The sequence below is a fragment of the Saimiri boliviensis genome, chromosome 1 (genome assembly GCF_048565385.1).
Source record: "Saimiri boliviensis isolate mSaiBol1 chromosome 1, mSaiBol1.pri, whole genome shotgun sequence".
NCBI classification, from domain to species: domain Eukaryota; kingdom Metazoa; phylum Chordata; class Mammalia; order Primates; family Cebidae; genus Saimiri; species Saimiri boliviensis.
In genome coordinates this window covers 198,057,883-198,081,299 of record NC_133449.1, presented here as the reverse complement: position 1 = coordinate 198,081,299, position 23,417 = coordinate 198,057,883, and the positions used below count along the sequence as shown (strand labels likewise).

Sequence of the window (23,417 nt, the reverse complement as noted above, 5' to 3'; positions counted from 1 at the left end):
AACATGTTGGGTTATTATGAAAATTAATTTGACCTGTTTCTTTTTACTTTTTTTTTTTTTTTTTTTTTTGAGACAGAGTTTCACTCTTTTATCCAGGCTGGAGCGAAGTGGTAAGATCTCGGCTCACTGCAGTCTCTGCCTCCCGGGTTCAAGTTGCGATTCTCTCGCCTCAGCTTCCCAAGTAGCTGGGATTATAGGCGCCCGCCGCCATGCCCAGCTAATTTTTGTATTTTAGTAGAGACAGGGTTTCGACATATTGGCCAGGCTGGTCTCGAACTCCTGACCTCAGGTGATCACCCACCTCAGCCTCCCAAAGTGCTGAGATTACAGGCATGAGCCACCGTGCCCGGACTTCTTTCTACATTTTATGTGACAATTAGAAAATTTAAAATTACATTCACGACTCAGGCTGTTTCCATTGGACAGCGCTGCTCTATGGAATGACGCTTTTTTGCAGCCCTCCTGGCACTTACATTGTGGAATTTCAGCATGCCGGCTCACCTGGTCAGTGACCTTCTCACACAAGCAGAATGTACCACAGGAACCTTGCCTGGCTGACCCACAACTGCTTCCCAGGTACTCAGGCCGGGGCCTGGAGCACAGTAAGTCCTTATTAAATATCTTTTGAATGAATGACCCTACTCTTCCTCAGATGCAGACAGGAATTCTGTCGGGTCCCAAAACATGTGGTCTAAAGTCCTTTGGCCTCCTTCCGCTGCCATCACTGACCCCGGCGGGGGCGATGGGATGGGGAATCCGGAAAAGCCACACTTGATAAAACCTCCTCCATGGGCAGAACTGGTCACACAACCGCAGAGTTGACTCGGGCTGAGAACCCAGGCTCCCGGGCCCTCTTTCCCTTGGTGACACGTCCCTCGGTCCCTTACTGGCACTTCTCCCTCTGGCCACACGACGGCGTCTCGAGGTAGCGCAGGGGCCGATGGTACAGTCCGCTTTTCCCCCCCGCGCCTTTGGACAGTGGGTCCTTCCACATGTAGAAAAGCATTGTGGGAAGAGCGCGCGGTCTTTCTCGGCTTTGGTGCCGTGTTGGCGTGGGTCTGTGCTGGGGCCTCCGGGATGGCGCGTGGCTGTGGCCGGGTGGCCGCCCACGCTGGGGCGTCGGGCGGCGTAATGCGGGCACCCTGAGCCTGGTGAGGCGTCTGCGGCAGCTGGACCGTGTCCGAACTATTCCGGGCGATGAACGCGGGGAGGGCAGCGGCCTGGCCTTGGCGACGTTTCGGGGGAATCTCGGGAGCGCCTTAGGAGGCCTCAGGCCTGCGTTTCCGCATCCCCTTGCTTAGAAACGGGGAGCTTAGTGAATTCGAGGTTAGTTTAGATCGTCGACCGTATGCCATGGAGTTCTTTCTGTAAGCGGGGTTTTATTTTCGTTAGTGAAAAGGCCTTGCCGGGTAACTGCCTTTAAGCCTGCCCTGCCCCCGTGCACAATAGCTTGAAAGCAGAGTGCCTGATTACCGCTGTTTCCAAGTGCGGTACTCGGCGGGAGTGGTCGCCTACCCTGCAGGTGAGTTTTCACTTTGGTGCAAGACCCGTCGCCATCTAAAACGCATTGCATTTCAGTTTTCATTACCAAGTCAGGTTTTAAATGGTGAGAAAATTTTTCCGAAATGTATTGTTCGTTTTTAGGCTGTTAACAGATTACCGTCAGCCAGTCAGCAACCTTATCCCATAAAAGCTGACCTCACGCAGTGTCAGGGAGCCTTTGTGTTGCCCATTCACTTTGGAAACTAGTGAATGTGGTGTCAAAAAAGGCGTAAATTAAACGCTTTGCAGCCTTTTCCTGCCCTTAAATTTGATATCTTTGGTGTAGGAGCTGCATAAGTAACAGTTAATGCTTTTACGTTTACACGCGTGATCTTGACCCTGCGGGCCGTAGGTGTACGGTTTCTCTTAACCAGTTTTAATTTTTGTTCAGGTGTAAGATGGATACCTGAAGTGTAGACTGCTGCTAGCTGAATACCATCTGGGAAGACAAAGGTGACCTAAAGGTAGAGTGATACGTCATAAAGCACTTTGTAGTGGGAATGTTTATCACTTTTCAAATAGGTGCCTTCTCTAGTGAGTATTAATGTTAGTGGTTCATTCGTAGTGTTGCTGTCTGTAGCTAAGGTGAAGTTAACAAATGGGATAGCCTCCACAGCTTATTTTCGGGAAGGTTTTGCTGGTATTTTCCTGAGAAGCCCAGGGAAATGAATATGGATAGTAGTGGTATTCTCCATCTCCTAAGATTTTTGTGTATAGTAATTGAGTTTTTAAAAAACTTGTCAAACCACAGGCATATTAATTACCAAGTTCTTGATGAAAATGTAACACAAAAATATTTGCTGTCGAATTGAGTACTTTATTTTTTCTCTTAGGATGTCCTTGGTGAGGATTTTGAAAATTTGATCTTCACGAGTTGCTTGGATCATTTAAAATTTCGAGGAGTCTGAGGAGTACTGCCATAATTGCCTGCTGGAGTCCATAAATACACATTTAAGACCGTGAGGATATGAATAAATATATTAATACACTTTGAGATTTGTGTTTAAAGTGATAAACTACCAGAAAACAGCTATTTCTAAAAAGGTACAAGGGGTAGTTCTTTTTTTGACCAGTATTCACTGCTGTCAACCATAATTACTAGCCTTAACAATAGCTTGTGTTTGGCCCAAAGAGAAATGTACACCTTCCAGTGACTGAAAACTTACGGCTAGAACTAGACTAGCGGATTTCTAGGTCACAGGTGTGCTTTACTGCACTCAATGCATGTATTTTTTTCTCCAACTAGATTGTACACTTAATGTTGGCATATCTTTTGCCTTCACTTTGCAGGAAACAGTAAATAGTGTATTAAGGTATTCAAAAAATTTAGTAAAAGGACAGCCCTAGGAGCTGAGAACATGATGATGAGCACAACACAGTTCTTCCCTTTGAAAACATAGCCGAATTGAGAGAATGTCATCACAAATGTGAAACTTCCACTGTGAGATGAGTTCCATGATAGGATGTTCTTAGGGAACCCTGAGAAAGCAGAGTTGAGATTAAAGGTATGTGTCATTTTTTCACAAGGCAAAATTGAGGGAATGACATTTTCAGAGGCTTGGGCTAGAAAAAAAGATGACCGAAAGTCCACTTACATCAGTGACAGTTTTGGCTGCTTTCCCTCTTCAGTGCCCTGTTATACAATTGAGTGCTTAATGAAGCTCTTAAAATGGCTATTACTGGAGGTGGGAGTGTTCCAAAATGAGGCTGAAGAGGTAGGTAAAGAAGCCAGACCACTTCAGGCTCCCTCTGGCTTTATTAAATAAAACAGAATAAATCCATGGTGGGAAATTAGATTTGCAAGAAAAGGTAGTTGAACTAAGTTGCTTACTGTTGTCTAGGTGAGAGATGACCAGCTTGGACTAGTGAAATATGGTTGTTTATGGTTTGATGACAAAGCCAACTAGACTTGATAATAGTGGAGGTGTCCCTAACTGCTACGTGTCAAGCTTGCACACTGATGAGCATAATGACCCTAGATCTAGCTGGGGAGCAGCATTTAAACAGTCGAATTACCTTTGAGAAATACAAGTGGTCTTTTTACTCCTTTGTCTAAACTACGGAAATAAACCTTAAGGCCATGGGTTTAAATGAGATCTGCACAGGGTAGAGGAAGAGGGCCTAAGGTCTGAAGTTTGAGAAAGTCCACTAATAAACAGCAAGGTAAAGCATGATGAGCTAGAAAGGATGGTCAGTGGTAAGAACAAAGTAGGATTACATTAAAGCAGCAAAAGAATGTCCAACATTCTCCCTGGGATTAAGTGACACAGTGGTTGAATGGAGTAGTGGGAAAGAATCTGTATTAGAGATAGCTTAAGATAGGGATTAGATGAATGAGGGCAATGACTTGGAATTTTTCCTTGCAAGTAACTTGGCTCAAGAATGAGAGGAAAGTCATAGTTGCTAGAGGGGGATTTGTGGTTGTGAAAGATAGTTTAAATTAATCTTAGTCTTAAATTTAAAACCAAGTAGCAAGGATCTAGCTGGCAGAATGACTGAATACATTAAGAGGCGAGAGAGAGATCCTGAAAAGTCTGGGAGAGATGGCATCCAAAGCACAGGTGGAGAGACAGGTTAGGACTGTTGGCAGCTGTGGAGAGAATTGTATGTGGTAAGGGGGACATATAAGAGGTCCTGTGTAAGTATTTGCCCTGTAGATTGCAAAGTCATCTATGGCGAGGAAAGGTCCAAAATAGTCACTGAGGAGAGCAGGTGAGTTAGATAGCCAAGCAAGGTGGATGGGCCATTTGAGGTTTGGGGTGAGAGATGAACTGAAATCCACTTAGACTTCTGAAAAGTGGATTCACAAGACAAAAATACTTGCAAATTAACAACACTTAAAAACAAAGCGTTTTACATCGTTTGTAAATAACTGGTGGAACTTAACACCACAAAATACAGTATTATAAAGAACATTTATATGAATAAAAATATCTGCACTCTAAAAGTGATGCCTCAGTACTTCTGTACCTGGCTGCTAGCTGAGAACCAACCCAGCAGTGGGAGGACTTCCTCCCACTTACACTATTGCACAGCAGGCTAGCTGCAGTCCAGAATTCCAGAGTGTTCATCGGATGCATCTGGTCTTGGTTGTGGGGACAGGCACATGATACTCAGAAATGAATGACTGCTATCCTGTTCCAAAAAGGAAAATGTGGTTTCAAGTGAACTGTTTGAAAATCCTTATTCCAGTTAAAACAAAAAGGTCCTTCAGCGTAACTGTATTGTCTTAAACCGTGCCTATGATCCCAGCACTTTGGGAGGCACAGGCAGGCAGATCACGAGGTCAGGAGTTTGAGAGCAGCCTGGCCAACATGGCAAAATCCTACCTCTACTAAAAACAAAAAGAATTAGCTGGGTGTTGTGGTGCACACCTGTAATCCCAACTGCTCAGTAGAGTGAGGCAGGACAGTCGCTTAAACCCAGGAAACGGAGATTGTGCTAATCTGAGACAGCGCCACTGCACTCTAGTCTGGGTGACAGTGATATATCTCAAAAAAAGCGTTGGAGGTGGGATATGTATTTTCTTATGCTGAAGAAATACTTGCAGGTCTGAGATTTGAATCAAAGTATTTCACAGTTTCAGAAGAACCAGTGGCTCACACAACCTTCCCACACCATCCTTGACCTTTCATCATGATCAGGTCTCTGTCTTGAGGCGAGAAGCTTGGATAGTTTTTATTGTTTTTGCTGTGTGTTTTCCAGCCAGGTTGCTTGCAGGTGTCTGAGATTTTTCTTCCATCAGGCTATCTTTAGACCCATTTCTTCTCTAGAATAAAATATTTTTGAAAAATATAGAAAGTTTCAGAAGGAAACAGCCAAATGAAGTATTTTAATTACATCAGAAACCAAGCTGCTCTTAAAGATACCGAGTTGCAATTGAAAAGTTTCATAATACCAAAAGCTATCCAATAAATGTTCCCTTTAAATAGTTAATTGTGCAAAATAAAAGTATTTAATATTTGTTTAATGTACAAAGTCAGACATTGACATGCATAGTGATTTCATTCATGAATATTAGGCATAATTCACCCAAATCAGTGTCATTACTTTTGTTAATAATTCCCAAACCAGGCTCTCAACCTTCCCACTTTCCAAACAGGATAGTGATGGAGAGTTGAAGGCAATATATAATCCCCTGATTATATTTTCAGTAGTCAATGAATGAAACAATGTCTTTGGAGCTCCTATCACTCTTGGCTCTTAGGGAGAAACGGCAGCTGAGTTACCAGAGCCTGGGCACCACATTCCACTACTTTGTAAAAAATAGGTCTTACATAGCCATAGGTGGAGGCTCTGAGAATGATACTCACAACTGCTCCCTTTTATGCTAACCCTCCCCTGCCCTTACCTCCAAAAGATGGCCTAACATTGTCAGTATATCAGGCTAGCAATTATATTTCCTTCCCCAAATGTATAGTCCCACAAATAATGGGCTACACTGTCCCAATCTATTTTGAGATTTGTTGGAGCTACAACAAAAAAAACCTTTTTAAAATGCAGTTATCTTTAATCTGCTCTATGGCTGGCTTAATTTGTTTTACTGACATTCAAAAACCACTGAAGGAATAACTATTCTGCCCAACATGGGATGTATGAATCAATCTATTTGGGATGGAATATTTGTAGATAGCCAGAGGTAGGAAAAGGATGCCAGTGCATAGAAGAGAAGAATACAACAGAATAACCAGAAAAAGTGCTAGGAGAGGACCTGAAATAAATACTATGTTGTAAGTGTGTCTGGGATTGAATCTGTCCAATCTGCAGACCTTAAGAAATTAAGTTGCTATTCTTCCCAACTCTTAGCAGCCTTTGCATAAAAAGGCAAGGTGAGATGTAGGGAATGTCACTGCCAGAACTCTGGTGGCATTGCAGTGGAAAGTAGAACTAAAAGTTGCATTAGGAAATGCAACCTTCCAGCTTCCATTGGTCACTCCAGCCCCTTCGCATGGCAGCCAGATGAGTAGCTTCTTTTTAGCACTTGGAATAAAACAATAAGATCCAAACTCTTCCTGCAGCCTTTAAGGCCTTGTGTTATCCGCCTTTCCCCTCATGCTCAGTCCACGTTGGTCTTTCAGGTCCTCAAATGCCCAGGCCCTCTCCAGAGTCAGCATTTTCCCCATGTTCCTCCCTCTGATTACTCAGCCTTCTGCCCACTCAATGGCTGGCTCCTTCTTACCTGCCAGGTCTCAACTTTAAATGCCACTTTCTGAGATGGCCTCTGACCACCCTAAACATGTGAAGTGAGGTCACTTTGCTGCTTCTCTAGCTCATGCCTTTGTTTCTTCATAATGCATACTCCTATTTGTTTCACCTGTTTACTTCTATGCCTACACTTCTAGGCTAGGGTCATCAAACTTTTTTACAAAGAGCCAGACTCTACACTACATCATGTCTGTGTCACTTGTTGCTGTTGTTTTGCTTTTAAACAACCCTTAAAGGGTTTTACAACTTGAAAAGGTATAAAAACCATTATTGACTTCTGGGCTATACAAAGACAGGCAGCAGACTAGATTTGGCCCTTAGGCCATGGTTTGCTGACCTCTCAGACCAGTGCTTGACACTCCTTAGATGGGCTCACTGGATATTTACTGAATCCAAAATCAGGTTTCCTGGAGACAAGTTTAGAATCAATGCCATTGATCAGAAGATACATGTGAGTTATTCCTGTGTCCTGCAAAGTGAAGGCTATTCCAGCTTAGAATGTGTGTAAGTGTTTTAATTCCTGAGTGGAAATAAAAATTACCTCTTGTATTGAAACCAACTAAAATTTAAGACAAAAAAAAAACCCACAAAAAACTGAAAGACAACTGCTTATTAATCATCACAATGACCCTAGAAGGTAGGTTGTCTACACTATATTAAAATAGAGGCTTGGAAGTTTAGCAACATTAAAGTCACACAAGTAGTACGCAGAAATGAAACACAAATGATTCTGGTCAGTCAGAATGCAAAGCCTAAACTTAATCATGAATATAATTTTGAAAAAGTACTGTCAACTTTAAACCAATTGTCTAGTTGGACAACCTGTTAGCTCTCCCAGGTTGACCTCATCAAATATTAGGCAGACTGCATTAGAAGCTGTGTTTATCTCTCAGATCTCCATTCTACACTGAGGCATTCATTCTCCAGCTGCTGTGAGTGTTGCCTGCCATGTAGCTCAAAACTGAGCCCCTCCCCAGGAACTGCCCTCAACTGAAGATAACCCCCCTCCGAGAACATCCCTTACCCAGTGACTGCTATGGGGTGAATGAACATATAAATGTTCAGCCCCCTTGTCTCAAGGTAGGATGCATAAGAAAACACTTACCTTCTGCTGCTTTTTTTTTTTTTTTTTTTTTTTTTTTAGATGTATCACTGTCACCCAGGCTCTAGCAGTGGTGCCATCTCACCTCAGCACAATCTCCACTTCCTGGGTTTAAGTGATTCTCCTACCTCAGCCTGCCTAGCAGCTGGGATTACAGGCCATCTCAGCACTAGAGCTCCCTGTGCAATCAGCTCTTGCCTCTGCCCAAACCCATCTTTTACTTTTTCTCCAACAAGTGTCCATCCCGTGGGGCACTTACCAACAAGTTTCCTGCATGCAGATCTCCATTTCAGAATCTATCTAGGGAACCTAACCTCAATTAACACAGGTCTTGCTCTAGTCATTGATAAAAATGAAAAGGGCCACACATGATAGATACTGCTGGTGTCAGGCTTCTTAGGTGGTCCAAAAGCTGTACATGTGCTTACATACACTTTTATGGGAGAGAGTCAGTAGACACAACTGGCTGTTCCAAAGGATCCATGATTCGAACAACACTGAAAACCACAACACGACGAACAATGGGCTGACCCTGATCTATCAGAAACATCAACTTTGTTTTTAGAGTTTTACAGTAGTTGTTTAATGAAATATAAATCCATCCAATTGTCTTAGCCCACATTTTTTCCCATCTTATTAAAAAATATGACATGACAGGTAGTATCAAACCCTTCCTGAACTACGTTTGCTACAGTTCTCCCCTGATTATCAAATTCAACTAAATGTTAGAGTGATTTTGTTAAGGCAGCTAGGTGTTCTGTCTGAATTCCTTTTTACATTTTAAAAACATTTCCAGAATTAAAGTAATTGTCTATGATGGAGAAGACAGAAATAAAACAGGACTTGAGTAATTCTTCTGTCTGCCGTCAGTTAACATTGTGAGTTTATCACTTTTTTCTTTGTTTCTCTGGCTCAAAATACCTGTTGTTATTGTTGCTTTTTAATTAGTGAAACAATTGTGTCTTTATTGTGGCTCAAAACGATCTTACAATCTTTGTTATCCTCAGCTTTGCGCCACTACCTCTACTTCTTATTCCTAACTTCTCAGATTGTGCCAAGGTTCTTGATCATGCACAGCTCCTTCTATGATTACTACATGTTCTTTTAAAATACAGAATCTCAGAATGACAATAAAGATTCATTGCCTGCCCTACTTCCCCAAAGGAACTCTCCAAAGCACAAAATGCTTCTCAAAATTGTCATCAACACAGTATCTTCTTCAAACCTCACTAATACTAACCTGATGAACTGTAGCGTCCCCAGAACCCTGAGCATCTGAAGAACGGGTCACAGGAAGTGGTGGCACAAGATCCGTTTTTGAACTGCAGAAAATGAGTTTTAGAGTTAATGACTGGAACAATACCTAGAATCAGAAATTAAGTTGGAAGAGGGCTACAGTGTAGATAGAAAACACTGCCATCAGCAAAGAAAGTTATTTTAGACTGCTCTGTTCTGCAGCCATGATGGTGATAGTGTACTCTAGCCTGCCCACTTACTTCACTTCCGAGAGAACTGATCGCTCCCCATCTGAACACTGGGACCTGCGATACTGGCGGTAACTTCGTGGCGAATGAGAATGCCTGATGCGGATTGGGTCACCTTGTGTCCTGAACAAGCAACCAAGAAACATGGGAAAAAACACCCAAAGTCAAAAGAGGAAAATTAGGAGTTCTGCCTTAATACTGAAGTAGCAAAAGAATAAAAACTTTCAGAGTTTTAAAAAGAATTTGACTCCTCTGGGCTTTGAAAGCCTGAGTGACTTAAATTTCACAAGAAAAGTGCTCCCTGGACTATATGTGAAAATGAAGCTCTTTATAGTATGTATATATGTCTATTTTTTAACCACCAAATTTTAAATGAAATTATTCCTCACAGTAGAATTATTTTTGGTAGTGTGGAAGAAAAAAAAATGTATAATGCAGACAAAATGGCATTCCTAATGGAAAAAGTTGGTTCACTGTCCTAGCTACTAACATTAAGAATTCAGTCTTTACTTGAAAATTGCTAAGAAAGACCTTAAATGTTCTCTCTTCATTAAAAAAGTATGTGAGGTGATATATAAGCTTGATTTCAGCATTTCACAATGTATACATACATCAATCACATTGTATACTGTAAACATATACAATTTTTGTTGGTTATACCTTAATAATTAAAAGAATTCTAATCTTTGACTTAAAGATGGGCACAGAGGGTGGCTGGGGTATACCAACCTGCTTAACTGTGGTGGTAAAGCAGCATGAGCTGCAGAAGGGAAACAAAGCAGGCACTCACTTTCTCTTAACCATGTACTGGCAAGGCAGAAAACACAGTCAACAGGTACAGTTCCTCTTACACTGGTGATTAGAGATTCTTGCTGTGCTTTCATGAAGCCTGTTCAATGTGCTGCTTCTATGCCAAGGATTGGACTGGGCTCATATGAGAGTTTTCTAGTCAACATAATTATCTTGGTGTAAAGTAATGGATAAAAACTTTATCAATCAGTATCTCAGAAAAGAATTTATTTTAAAACTGACATTAATCAGGGAAAGCCCCCTTGTACCTACCATGTACAAATAGGTGGCTAAAAAGAGATGATAGTGACTACAGTGTAGAATAAGTAGCTTTAATGCACCCTTTTCTACCTCTTTAACTACTGTCACCTAATTTTGGTTAAAATGTAAAGACAAAGCACTACCTGGAACGCAATTGAAGAATTAATATGGATTATTCACAAGCACTAATCAAGCTTTTGTGAGGAGATTTTCAAAGGCACTCACTCTATTTTAGTATACGGAATCTCTTTTAATTGTTCTTCGGACAATCCGGATGGATCCACAAGTTCCTTTCTATAAAGGAATAAGCAAGAAAATGATAGTTGTGGTGCAGGTATAAATGCCAGTATCTTTCACAATCGGCAGGTGGGTTTTCCCTTTCTAATCTTGTCCCAAAACAGTATTAGTAAAACTAATAAAAAATAAGCCAGAAGCAAAGATTTAAAAACTAAAAATGTGCTGTCTTTGAATTCTTCTACAAAAGATCTGCTTCTCTCCCTGTGGTGGGTGTCTTTTTTCTTCTGGATTTGTTTTCCTTGGTATTTATTTGTAAATCAGTGGCCTGTGTGAGGTGCATTTAGAGGTGAGACTAAATGACCCTGGGTGAGGAGGTGTCCAGGCTGCCTGTAGATAGGCTGTTGATATGGTAAGGCACCACCATCATGTGCTCCGTGTGCCTGCCACACATGGTGGCAATTACTTGGGCAGGCTTCACACTGAGGCAGCCTCTCAGTACCGGTGTCTTTCTTGTAACTGCATTAAAACTACATGGGTTTTAAAACAATGCGAAAGAAAAACTATTACTTACTGAATGTGCTTCCATAACTCTTCTTTTGCTTGGATATCAGGGCTTCTCCTACAAATGGAGAAAACAACACTGATCTCTGCAAACATCCTTCATTTCACAATCTAATAACGAACTGTAATAGTTTTCAGACTGTGAAGTTCGTATTTGCCAGCTGAGATTAGACAAGGAAAGACTGGATAGGGAGAGCTATTGTGATCATTAGTATAAAGACACCAGATAATTTAGCTGCTACTGCTGTGGAAGGAAAATCATAAAACTCAGTCACAACCAGAGCTTCATTTAATGAAAGAACTCAGAACTGCAGGGCCATATGCCTTCCCCCTCCCGTGGTAACTGTACAATGAAGAATGATTCAGGGCTTCTGTTTCTGATCCTTCCAGATGTTTATAAGTAATGGTAAAAGAAGAACTCATCCTGATTCTAAAAAGCCCCAGCATGATCCGTGATTACCTAGGAGAAGCAACCATTACAAGGAAAAAGCAACCGGTGGGGAGACTCAGACGGCAGACTGGACCAATGACCCATCTTTCATGTTACCTCTGGTGTTGCATTTCTGCGACAAAACAGGCCAGCAAATGCTAGAACCTATCTGTGGTCTTTATGCCCTTCTCCATCCCTAACTACTGACTCTACAATCTTTTCTCCAAGAAGTATGTGAGTAGATACTATACCACTGACTTTAACTTCCTAGAATGAAAAATTCAAAGTCAGCATTCAAGTTGTTTGTACTCTCTGTAATATCAACTATTATTCCCATGGTAGCAATGAATACTAGAACTCTATGTATTATTGCTGCAATTGTTGACACATGATTGTTCTTCACAGTGAGAAAATAAGCTTTCATCAGTCCCTGTAAGAGAACAGAGATCTAGTAGTCGGCCAAAAGAAAGAACAATTAACAATTAAAAGCCAATGATCCTATGGAATTTTATGTGATTAATCTGTATTAGCATTTTGGGGTTCAATATTGCTTTCAGAATATGACATCATCAATGTTTTCATTTTTCTCAGTTCATAAGGGCACCACTAAGGTATTCTGGTAGGGCCTTCTAAATCCACAGAATATACTAAGCTACTTTCCAGCCACTGAATTGACCAAATCGTTTTTCCTTTGTGCAGGGGAAAAAATGATTTGTCTATAAAGACCTTTTAATCAACTCAGGATGACAAAATATGAAAGGAAAAAGGGGATGAAATCTTGGTCTCAGACCAAATATGGTTTGTTAAATGTAGATGTTGTTTGTTATAAGAATAAGAATAGACCTCGTGTGGTGGCTCAAGCCTGTAATCCCAGCACTTTGCGGGGCCAAGAGGGGTGGATCACTTGAGGTCAGGAGTTCAAGACCAGCCTGGCCAACATGGCAAAACCCGTCTCTACTAAAAATACAAAAAATTAGCTGGGCGTGGTGGCACATGCCTGTAATTCCAGCTGCTTGGGAGGCTGAGGCACAAGAATCACTTGAACCTGGGAGTGGAGGTTGCAGTAAGCCAAGATCACACCACTGCACTCCAGCCTGGGTGACAGAAAGAGACCCTGTCTCAAAAAAAAAAAAAAAAAAAAAAGATTGTATGTTTTTAAAAAAATCATAGAAACTGTTTCCATGGTGTCCTGTATGGACTCTGCCTTTCCTACATTTGGTTGGTCTCATTTGCTAGATAATATGTTAATCCCATTAAATGATACTGTCAGACAAGGTGCTAATATTAACACAGAATGATGGTTCAGCTGTGACTATATCCCAGGATCTACTTCTCACAGTCAACCAAGAGTCTGACAATATCTAAGTTAGGAAGTTATTCCACTGCTAATTATTATTATTTCAGGAAGGTATGAGAGTGTGCATACCAGCTGTCTTCTAGTTATAGCAGGGTTTCCCACCCTTGGCCCTACTGACATTTTCCATATCAATTCTGTGTTGTAGGAGGCTGTCCTGTGCATTGTAGGATGATCAGTAGCACCTGTGGCTTCTACCCACTAGCTGCCAGTAGTAACCCCACCCCCACCCCACAGTGTGACAGCCAAAAATGTCTGTAGACAATGTCCCCTGGGAAGCAAAACTGCCCCCAGTTGGAAACCACTGATGAAGGGTATGACTTTGGAATTAAGTGGCAATGGTTGGGTGGTGGAAGCCAAGTTACTGTAAAGATCCATTATGTGAGTAATGAAATAGGGCTGGAGAGAGTGACAGTAAAGCAGGAACTAAATCTTAAAAGAATGAGGAAAATGACCCAGGGTGCAGCTGATGACAACTACGAGAAGTGGTGAGTAGTATCGTGAGGACATGCAATTCAAAGCTGAATGCTTTTAGGGCAAACAGGGGGAGAATGGGAAAACTTATGAGGGGCCAGGAGGACATACACCCCATGATATCAGGCCTAATAGTGAGAGATGGTGAGATATGATATCAGGCCTAGTAGTGAAAGATGGTGATAATGTAATGTATGAACAATACATACAAAACTTATAACATGGTAACAGTGGCTATGTCTGAGTGCTGGTATTGTAGGTAATTTTATTTTCTTATTTATGCTTTTCTATATTTTGATTTTTGTAAGCCAGGAGAATTTCTCAATTATCAGGAAAAAGGAGTGTTTTCATGTTGTTTTGTTTTTTTTTTAAATACTGTTACTGTAATTCTACAGGAAATGCTTTTCATTCCCATCTCAGAAGAATTAGAGAAATGTTATCTTAATCAGAATGAGATCATCAGTCCTTCTAGTCATAAAGATTGGTTCTAAAAGATTTAAGAGTTTAGTCTTTATCTTGAAGTTCTATAGCACCAGAACAGTCATATTTTTAACTAAACTAAATTCTGACATGGCCAGGAGTTTCAAACAGTTTTAAGACGAGGAAAAGTCTCAAAGTTTAAAAAAATGTGAATTTCCTCTGATTGCTAGACCACCTGTGATTTCACAAATGTCAACACAAGCTGCATGGTAATGAGGAATGTATTATTTTTATGCTTACATCTGCATACATTTAATCAATAATTTAGGATGAATTCATGCTCTGCAGCTCACTGTTATGTGGATTTAGAAAGCTGTGGAATTTCAGCAGTCAGTTTTCTTAATTTGAGGTGCTTAATAATGCAGATGTTTTACTTAAACTCTCCAAATAAATTCCTAAGGAAAGGAAAAAGAACTCTCGGTTGTCTATAGGTACTACATATATAGAAAATAAACATGTAGCCCAGTATTAGTCCAGTATTTTTCAAAAGCATCCCTCCTCTACATACAAATATTCGACTTTAAATTAATTAGAGAAATTAGGTTGAGGAGACATCATTCACAAATCACCTTCCCTTATTCCAAAACCCTAAAGCAAAAATAACATATCATAAATCTGCAAAGGATTTAAACTCCATCACTGCATATAATCATTTTATATATCCCCCAAACTCAACTATATTATCTAAAAAATATTATATGGGCAATATATTATCCAATAATATGTTTAAAATTTAACATGTTTTTAATTTATGCTAAAACATATGTCAGCATTTTACTTTTATTTTTTGTCCATTTTTATACTGACCACCCCTCTGAAAGGAAATTTAGAGTTGAAAATATGTAAGTTCACAAAACATCTTTATTTAAGGAATTCAAAGAACCTAACAAATACCTCACTCATTCTTTGTCACATTCCTGACTGGTCAAAATAAATCTAATTAGGAGATGTCTTACTCTTCTCCCTCCCCCTCCAAATCAAAGAAGCCTCAGGAAGCCACTGAGATGAACAACCTGCTGAAGATCGCTCAGGAGTCACTTCCGGGTTGGGGGTGGGGATTCATGTTGTAACTTCACCTAATGCACCAGACTTAACATATTTTGTGTGTAACTGAGAACATCACCCTGGCAGCCTCATCTTCCACGTATCAGTACTTTCCAACAAAAATAGTATGACATTATCACCACCAGAGGGAGCCCGAGCCTTCTCTTGCACCCAGGTTTAACCCTACCAAAACGATTGTTTGGGCTTTAACAGTCCTCCAAATATCCCACTGAGTAAAGGTTCACCCATGTAGAAAAGCAGGTTGAACAAAGCTTTTTTCCTAGTGATAAACATAAACTGTAGCTAAAAAATGTATTAAATAGAACTGTACTTTATAAGGTTTTACCAGATGAGATCTAATCATATTTCAGCTTAACGCTTTTTAGGAGAAAAGGGTTTTGAATTTTATACAACTCTGCGTCTCTGGTATTTAATAATGAACTGGATTTTCTAGCTATGTATTAGGAGTTAAACACCCACAAATGAGTAATAATGTATCATAACATTCCGATTCTTAATAGATAATTTATATATACTGCAGCAGGAATTTAAGAACATGGGAGTAATGGAGAGATCAGTGGTTTATTGTACATCTGAAATGCCAAATATACATATATATTTTTATATAGTACATATGTTTTAATACATTTTCTGCATTCTATATATATCTGAAGGGGGGTGTGTGTGTGTGTGTGCATCTGAAGAATAATTTTAATTGCTTTCCTTGAATACTTCCCTAGTCATGTTTCCACTTTTTCTAAGGGATGGGGTCTCCCTATGTCTCCCAGGCTTATCTTTAACTCCTGGCTTCGAGTGATGATCCCTCCTCTGCCTCCCAAGTAGCTGGGACTACATGCACAAGCCACCATGCCCCGCTCATGTTTTCACTTTTAAAGAAAGCTGCAGTGGTTCCTAAATTCTCACACAACCAAATTCTAGTCATTAAGGACTTTTTGTGAATTTCTTACTCTACTCTCTCCATTTTTCACCACCTCCTCATCTCAAGGAAAAACACAATCAAATGCCTGCAGTGTTTCTAGAGAAGAACTAAGACCTGTGGGAACTTACTAATAAAAGTAACTGCCAATGTTATTTATTTTGACACAGGCATGACCTCATTTAATGCTCAGCAAAATCCTAAGAGCATGGTACCATCAATGTTGTAGGGAAGGAAGCTCATGGGGATCAGGTAATAAGCTCAAGATCCAGAATGCAAATAACAGTACCCAGCAGATATTTTATTAACTGTCAATAAATCTCAGGTTTTTAACAATCATAACTCAAAGGACAGAGCCCAGGTTGTGCTATATGAAGTAATCCATCATCCTAAAGAGTTATAACACTTTTTTATTCAGTTGCCCACTTGACATTTCCATTAATTGCCTACTTGTCATCTCAAATCTAACAGAAATCTTGATTCTCTCCCCATAACACATTCCTGACCATCCCTTCCCATCTCAGTAAAACAGCATGCTACCCACTCAGTGGATCAGCTCAGAAACTCAATGTCATCCATAATTCCCTTCACACTACAAATATGTCAGCTTTACTTCCAAAATGTACATTCATCTGCTTCTCTTCATTTCATCATCACCATCTTTTCTGAGCTAAAACCATCTCACCTGGACCACTGCAAGTTTTCTAATTGCTTTCCTACTTCCTTTCTTCCTCTTTCTCATTCTGCTTTTTACCAACCAGAGCAAGTTCTTTTGTTGTTGTTGTTGTTGAGATGGAGTTTTGCTCCTGTTGCCTGGGCTGGAGTGCAATGGTGTGATTTTGGCTCACTGCAACTTCCGCCTCCTAGGTTCAAGCAATTTTCCTGCTTCAAGCCTCCTAAGTAGCTGGAATTACAGGTGCCTGCCACCATACCCAGCTAATTTTTGTATTTTTAGTAGAGACAGGATTTCACCATGTTGGCCAGGTTGGTCTTGAACTCCTGATCTCAGGTGTTCTGACTGCCGTGGCCTCCCAAAGTGCTGGGGATTACAGGTGTGAGCCAACATGCCCCACCAGCAACTTCTAAGTGAACTACTCTCCACACAAATATATATATTTTCTACTTTAATTGCACTTGGGCTGTATCAGATGAGAAATCTAACACAGGTACTACTGGACTAAAAATCAAGATGTGGCACTGCTGCATTCCTTTCTGGAGACTCAAGGGAAAATTCATTTTCTTGGGGTTTCCAACTTCCACAGCTGCCTGCATTTATTTGTTCAAGGCCTTTTCCTCTGTTTTCAAAGCTAGCAACAGCAGGTTGAGTCCATTTCAATTCAAACACCTCTTTTGTCACCTCTTCTTCCGCTTTTAAGAAACTTATGATTACTTTGGGCCTACTTGGATAATCCAGGATAATCTCCCTGGCTGAGGGTCAATTTATTAACAACAGCCCTAATTCCACCTGCAATCTTAACTCGTCTCTGCCATCTAGTGTCATATAGTCACACATTATGGATATTAAAACATGGACTTATTTCAGAGGTCATTATTCTTCCCACCACAGTAACAATAAGGTTTTTCCTCCTAATTCCTTTATATAAAAACTCACTGTTTAAGCAAAGATACATTAACATTTTAATATGAGGCTTCTAACATGCAAAAATAAAATATATGATGATAGCACAAAAGACGAAGGCAGGGATAAGTGGGGCTATATTTTCCCAATGTTTCTGATTTTTAAATAAAATGTTACAGTATTAATTTTAGAGTGTGATAAGGAAGCATACTGATACGAATAAGACTTACAGAGAGAAAGCAATAAATAAAAAATAATAAAAGTATAGGTAAGACATCAATAGAGAATGTAAAATGGAGTATCAAAAAATATTCAATTCACACAAAACAGAGTAGGAAGGGAGGAACAAACCAAGAAAAAACAGACATAATAAACCAGAAAAAAAGAACAAGAGGCAGATTTAAATCCCAAACTATTAATAATTATGTTAACTACCAGCAGACTAAACATTCAACTTAAAAGGCAGGGATTGTCAGGCTAGATTTTAAAACAACGACAAAAGATCAACTGTACACTTTTTACAAGAGGTGTACTTTAAGTATAAAGACATAATTAGGCTTAAAGTAAAAGGATTAAAAGGATATATTACGCAAACAGTAAATATGTAGAAGGTATGGTAGAATTTACATGTGTGCATGTGTGGTAGACACAGAGAAAGGAATAGTACCAGAATAAAAGGGCATCAGTTCATCAGGAAGAAAAAACAAGAACAAAAACAAAAACACATATGTACCCCTAACACCAGAGCTTCAAAATAACTTTTAAATTAAAAGAATTCAAGGGAAAAACAAATTCACAATCACTGTTGGAGATTTTAACATCTATCTCTCAATGACTACTTTAAAAGTAGATAAAAAAATAAAAAAAGACACAATCTGAACACTATCAACTAACTACATCTACTTGACACCCATTAACTGAGACTCCTCATTCTTCTTGAGTCCACAGATTATTCATCATTAAAGACCATAGGCTAGACTTTAAAACAAGTCTCAATAAATGTCAAGGGATTAAAATTGTTCAGATGTTTTTTAAAGTCATAATGGAATTAAATTAGAATACTAATGAGATCTGTAGAAAATCCTGAAATATTTAGAAATTTAAAAACACACAACTAAAAATGCCATGAGAAAACAAACAAGATAAAAATTATTTTTAGCTGCATGATAATAAAAACAATGTCAAAAATACGTGAGATATAGTTAAAGCAAGGCTGAAAGGGAAATTTATAAATGTAGGCTTATACTGGAAAAGTAGAAAAGTTTAAAATAAATGTCATCCTAAGAAGATAAAAAAAAGAAGAGCAAGTAAAACACAAAATAAATAAAAAGAACAATAAAAAGTGAAAGTCAATGAAACACACAAATAGCAAAGAAAAAGCAACAAAATCTAAAATTGGTTCTCTGAAAAAAAACATACATTTAAAAAAATGAAGATAAAACACAAATCACCAACATGAGGAATCAAAGAGGTGATATCACAACCGATATTACAGATGTTAAAAGCACATGAAGAATTATAAACAAATTTAAGCTGAAAGATTTGACAACTTAGATAAAAATGAACAAATTATTTTAAAAGCATAAATTACCAAAACTTACACGTAAGTATAATATGTGAATATCTCAATAGCTGCCAAAATAATTGACTTTGTAATTTAAAACCTTCCACAAAGAAAATTCCAGGCAGAGACTGTTTCACTGAATTATACATTTAAGGAAGAAAAAAAAATGCTTTTATATTAACTCATTCAGAAAATATAGGACGAAGGAATGCTTCTCAAATTATTTTAAATGACCAGTATAATCTTTTTACCAAAAACCTGACATTACAGGAAAATTACACATTGATTTTTCACAAAACAAAACAAAAAAATCTTAACAAGGTAATGCCAAACAGAATCCAGCAACATACAAAAAGGAAAATACATCACGATCACAAGGGGCTTATGCTAGGAATGCAAGGATGTATCATTCAAACCTGAATCAATCGAATTCCTCCATGAACAAAATAAACCAATATACAATAATCTCAACAGATGCAGAAAAAGTTTATAACTAAGCTCAAGACCCATTCATGATCAAAACTTCACTAACTCTTAGCAAACTAGAAATAGAAGGATCTTCCTCAATTGTACAGCTAGCCTCATATATAATGTGACATACTGAATGCTTTCCTGCTATGAAAAAAGAGCAGCCAAGGATGTCTGCTTTCTTACCACTTGTGTTCAACATTGTAACTCACCACTGTCCTATATGATCTAGCCAGTATGATAAGGGAAATAACAGAAATAAGAGTCAGAAAGACTAGAAATCAAGGAAAACTGTTCACAAATATGATTGTGACTGTAGAAAATCCTAAGAAACCGTCTCCCACAAAAGCTTTCAGAGTTAATAAGTGAATTTAACAAGGTTTATGGGGTGGCAAGATGTAGCATCAGTATTTTAAAAAATCATTTATTTTACTACATACTAAAAAACAAATGAATTTTTTGAAATGTTACAAACTAAATGTAATGACTCTGTACTGAAAACTGTAAAACAATGTTGAAAGAAGATAAAAACAAATGGATATTTATTTTCTCAAAATTCATCTATCCATTCAACATAATCCTAGTCAAAAGCCTTTGGGGGAAGGCAGTAAAAACTGACAAGCTGATTCAAAAATTTACGAAGAAATGAAAAAGTTCCAATAAAACAGCTAAAACAATCTTGACAAAAAGGGGGGAGAGTGAAAGCCAATGTCAGAGAATTTATACTGCCTTATTCATGTCTTACGATAAAGCTACAGGAACAGAGACAACATGATGACTTAGGAATAGACAAATAGATCAATGAAACGAAATTGGCCCACATGTGAGCAGTCGATTCATTTTCAACAAAGGTCACAAGGCATTACAATGAAAAGTCTTTTCAAAAACTGTGGTGGAACTGGATAGACTATAGGAAAAAAACCTTTCAATCTCTACTCATCCATATACAACAACTAATTCTAAATGTAACACAGACATAAGTATAAAAGCAAAATTTATAAAGCTGCTAGAAAAATATATAAGACTATCTTTGTGACCATGGGGTAGGCAAAAACTTCTTAAGATTAAAAAAAAAAAAAAAAAAAAAAAAAAGCCTTACTTAGAAATGAAAAAAAAAAATGATACATTGATCTTCATCAAAATTAAAAAGTCTGCTCATCAAAAAGCAATGTTAAAAACATGAAAATGCAAATCACAGCCTGGGAGAAACTATTCATTCATAATATGCGTATCTGTAATAGAACTTTTATCCAGAATACATAAATAACCTACAAAAGAAAAATAAAAAAGAGAAAAAACCAATGAGACTGGACAAAAAATTTGAACACTTTAAAAATGAAGACATATGAAAAACCAATAAGCATACAAAAATGTGTTTAACATCCTTAGCCATGAATGAAATGCTCATTAAAACCAAGATGGAATATCTACTTCAAGCCTAGTAGAACAGTGAAAATTAACAAAACAACAAACTCAAATACTAGCAAGAACTGGGCAGAACAAGACCCTCTGATACCTTGCTAGTGGGGTATGAAATGATACAACCTCTCTAGAAATCATTTTGGTAGCTCCTTAAAAAATTAAACATGTGAATACCCTCCAATCCAGCAATTCTACTCCTAGGTGTTTGCCCAAGGCAAAAGGGAACAGATTCCACACACATACTTGTACAGAATGTCTATAACATAAAGGCAAAAACTGGAAACAATCCAAATGTCCATCAAAAAGAGAACGAATAAAAATATTGCTGTACATAAATAAAAATATTTAAATAACCACGGATACCATAGATGAAGCTCAAAAACATGCTGAGTGAAAGAAGCAAGATTTTAAAGGATTATACACTGTGTTACTACGTTTATATGAATTTCAACAAGAGAGAAAAACTAATCATAGAAATCAGAACAGTGGGACAGGCTCAGTGGTGGGTGCCTGTAATCCCAGCACTTTGGGAGGTTGAGACCAGTGGATCACTGGAGGTCAGAAGTTCGAGATGAGCCTGGCCAACACGGTGAAACCCTATCTCTACTAAAAATACAAAAATTAGCAGGGTGTTGTGGCAGGCACCTGTAATCCCAGCTACTCAGGAGGCTGAGTAGGAGAACTGCTTGAACCGGGAAGGCAGAGGTTGCAGTGAGCCTAGACCGGGCCACTGTACTCCATACTCCAGCTTGGGTGACAGAGGAAAAAAAAAGAAAGCAGAACAGTGGTTGGTTGTGGGGTGGGCACTGACTAAAAGGAGCATGAAGGAACTTTCTGGATAATAAAAATATTTTATATCTTGACTGGCAGGATGGATACACTTAGGATACATTTGTCAAAACCCATTAAACTGATGAGAGCATTTGACTGTATGTAAATTTCACCTCTAATTGCCTCAATTTTAAAAAGAAGTTTATTCCTTAGAGTGTTAAATAAATCTCAAACCACTCAACTAGAAAATGATTAAATTCCCAGGTCCAACTACAAATATTTGCTCCAGCATATAACTGAATTATAGTAATAACTTTGAATTATTCTATTTCTCAATTTTTATTTACAAATGAATGATTCCATTTATTTGCTATTGACTCCAGGAATGTTTTTTGACTTCTTCAAAACTTATATACAGGATTTTTTCTTATTTTATTTTACTTTCTTCTTTTTAAATAAATTCAATGGACTACTGGCATTTAATTGAACTCAGAATGCTTTAGAAATGGTTAGAAAAATTGAACGCTATTTTTAAGATTTAATATCAAGTTGCCAAACCTTGTGTATAACAAGTGCTTCATAGAAAACAATTCCACAAAGAAAGGTAAAAGTGTGGTGGCAAAAGATTTACCTGTGACTATGCTGGGTCTAAGCTTCGGTTTTGCACCTTTTCATTAAACTAATTCAATGAAGTCTGATTCTTTCCTATCTAATCTTCATTTTTTTATTGCAGTTGGGGGGAGGTGCTATCACAACAAAGGAAATTTTCATTAACCTCTGCTTTAAATTGACTACTAGTTTAATTAGGTTACTCAAAAAAATTAGAGTAATTGATACATCTGTAAGGGTGTACATGGTTTAGTGACTATTTGCAGATTTTCTATTACAAAAAGAATGTCATCACTCATAACGATGCACTGCTAATACACACACACACACATACACACACACACACACACACACGGTTAATTTCTAATTGAAAGGTAAACACCTAAGACTGAGGAGTGTCCCTTAGTGTCCCACAGCACACAGGGTCCTGGTATGAACCCCCAGTACAGTCTTGAGTTCTTTCCTAATCTTTTTTAACCTGATGTGACACTCACAGCTGTCCTCTTGTCACCCTCCTGCCTGGCTCCCTCAGAGCTCCCTACCTACCTACCCAGTCTCCACTTCCACTCCCCAACATCCTTTCATTTCTTTGTCATATACAACTGGACTTAATCCCTCCTCCTGTGAGTAATCAACACCAGACATCTAACCACCCACGATCACAAATGGATCCATAGTCTCAGCTCACTTTAAAAAGGTGAGCCACGCTTTGGGAAGTGGAGTGGGAGTGAGGCGTCTAAATCTTGATGATGCACAGATTTAAAACACACACGCACACAAACTTTACCAGTTCAAAGAAAATTAATCTGGGGGACTGTCAACCAGATCATTATGGTGTAACTGTGCTCACACATGGTGTTGCCTAGCAACAGAAGGAACAGGCAAATTCCAACATTGAGGTGTAATGACTCACTCACTGACTACTGTTCAAAAATGGTATTTTGATGGGAAGATATTTACATCTGGTTCAGTCTGGAACAAGACTTCAGAGAACTGTGAAACTCAAACTAAGAGAAACAGCAGGCTATTTCACCAACAGCCTGGCTCTGCAACAGGAAACTATTCCTATTTATTCAGGTGAATGTATACTTTGGTTAAGAAGCA

The 23,417-nt window shown here is 38.7% G+C and overlaps 1 protein-coding gene, 1 long non-coding RNA gene and 1 other non-coding gene across 9 annotated transcripts in view; 2 read left to right on the top strand and 1 right to left on the bottom strand.

The window, feature by feature from the left end:
- Window positions 1–1,433: 1,433 nt before the first annotated feature.
- Window positions 1,434–21,709, top strand: LOC104651588 (uncharacterized). 5 transcript variants are annotated; one of them, XR_745045.3, is made up of 4 exons: window positions 1,434–1,522; window positions 1,934–2,006; window positions 2,376–2,586; window positions 11,572–21,709. It is a non-coding gene; the product is annotated as an uncharacterized LOC104651588 (long non-coding RNA). The 5 variants fall into 5 exon arrangements; XR_012512914.1 differs by having other exon boundaries at window positions 9,308–21,709; XR_012512913.1 differs by having other exon boundaries at window positions 8,646–21,709.
- On the top strand, window positions 1,716–1,848 carry LOC120365758 (small nucleolar RNA SNORA13). Its single transcript, XR_005580618.1, has one exon. It is a non-coding gene; the product is annotated as a small nucleolar RNA SNORA13 (small nucleolar RNA).
- EPB41L4A (erythrocyte membrane protein band 4.1 like 4A) overlaps window positions 5,183–23,417 on the bottom strand; it is a 261,977-nt gene continuing 243,742 nt past the window's right edge. For all 3 annotated transcript variants that reach the window (XM_010339877.3, XM_074382709.1, XM_039467417.2), the window contains 5 exons: window positions 11,192–11,239; window positions 10,609–10,677; window positions 9,346–9,456; window positions 9,090–9,171; window positions 5,183–5,311 (listed from right to left, as the gene is read on the bottom strand). In XM_010339877.3, coding sequence (XP_010338179.1) covers window positions 5,183–5,311; window positions 9,090–9,171; window positions 9,346–9,456; window positions 10,609–10,677; window positions 11,192–11,239 — 439 coding nt within the window. The remainder of the gene's footprint in view (window positions 5,312–9,089; window positions 9,172–9,345; window positions 9,457–10,608; window positions 10,678–11,191; window positions 11,240–23,417) is intronic.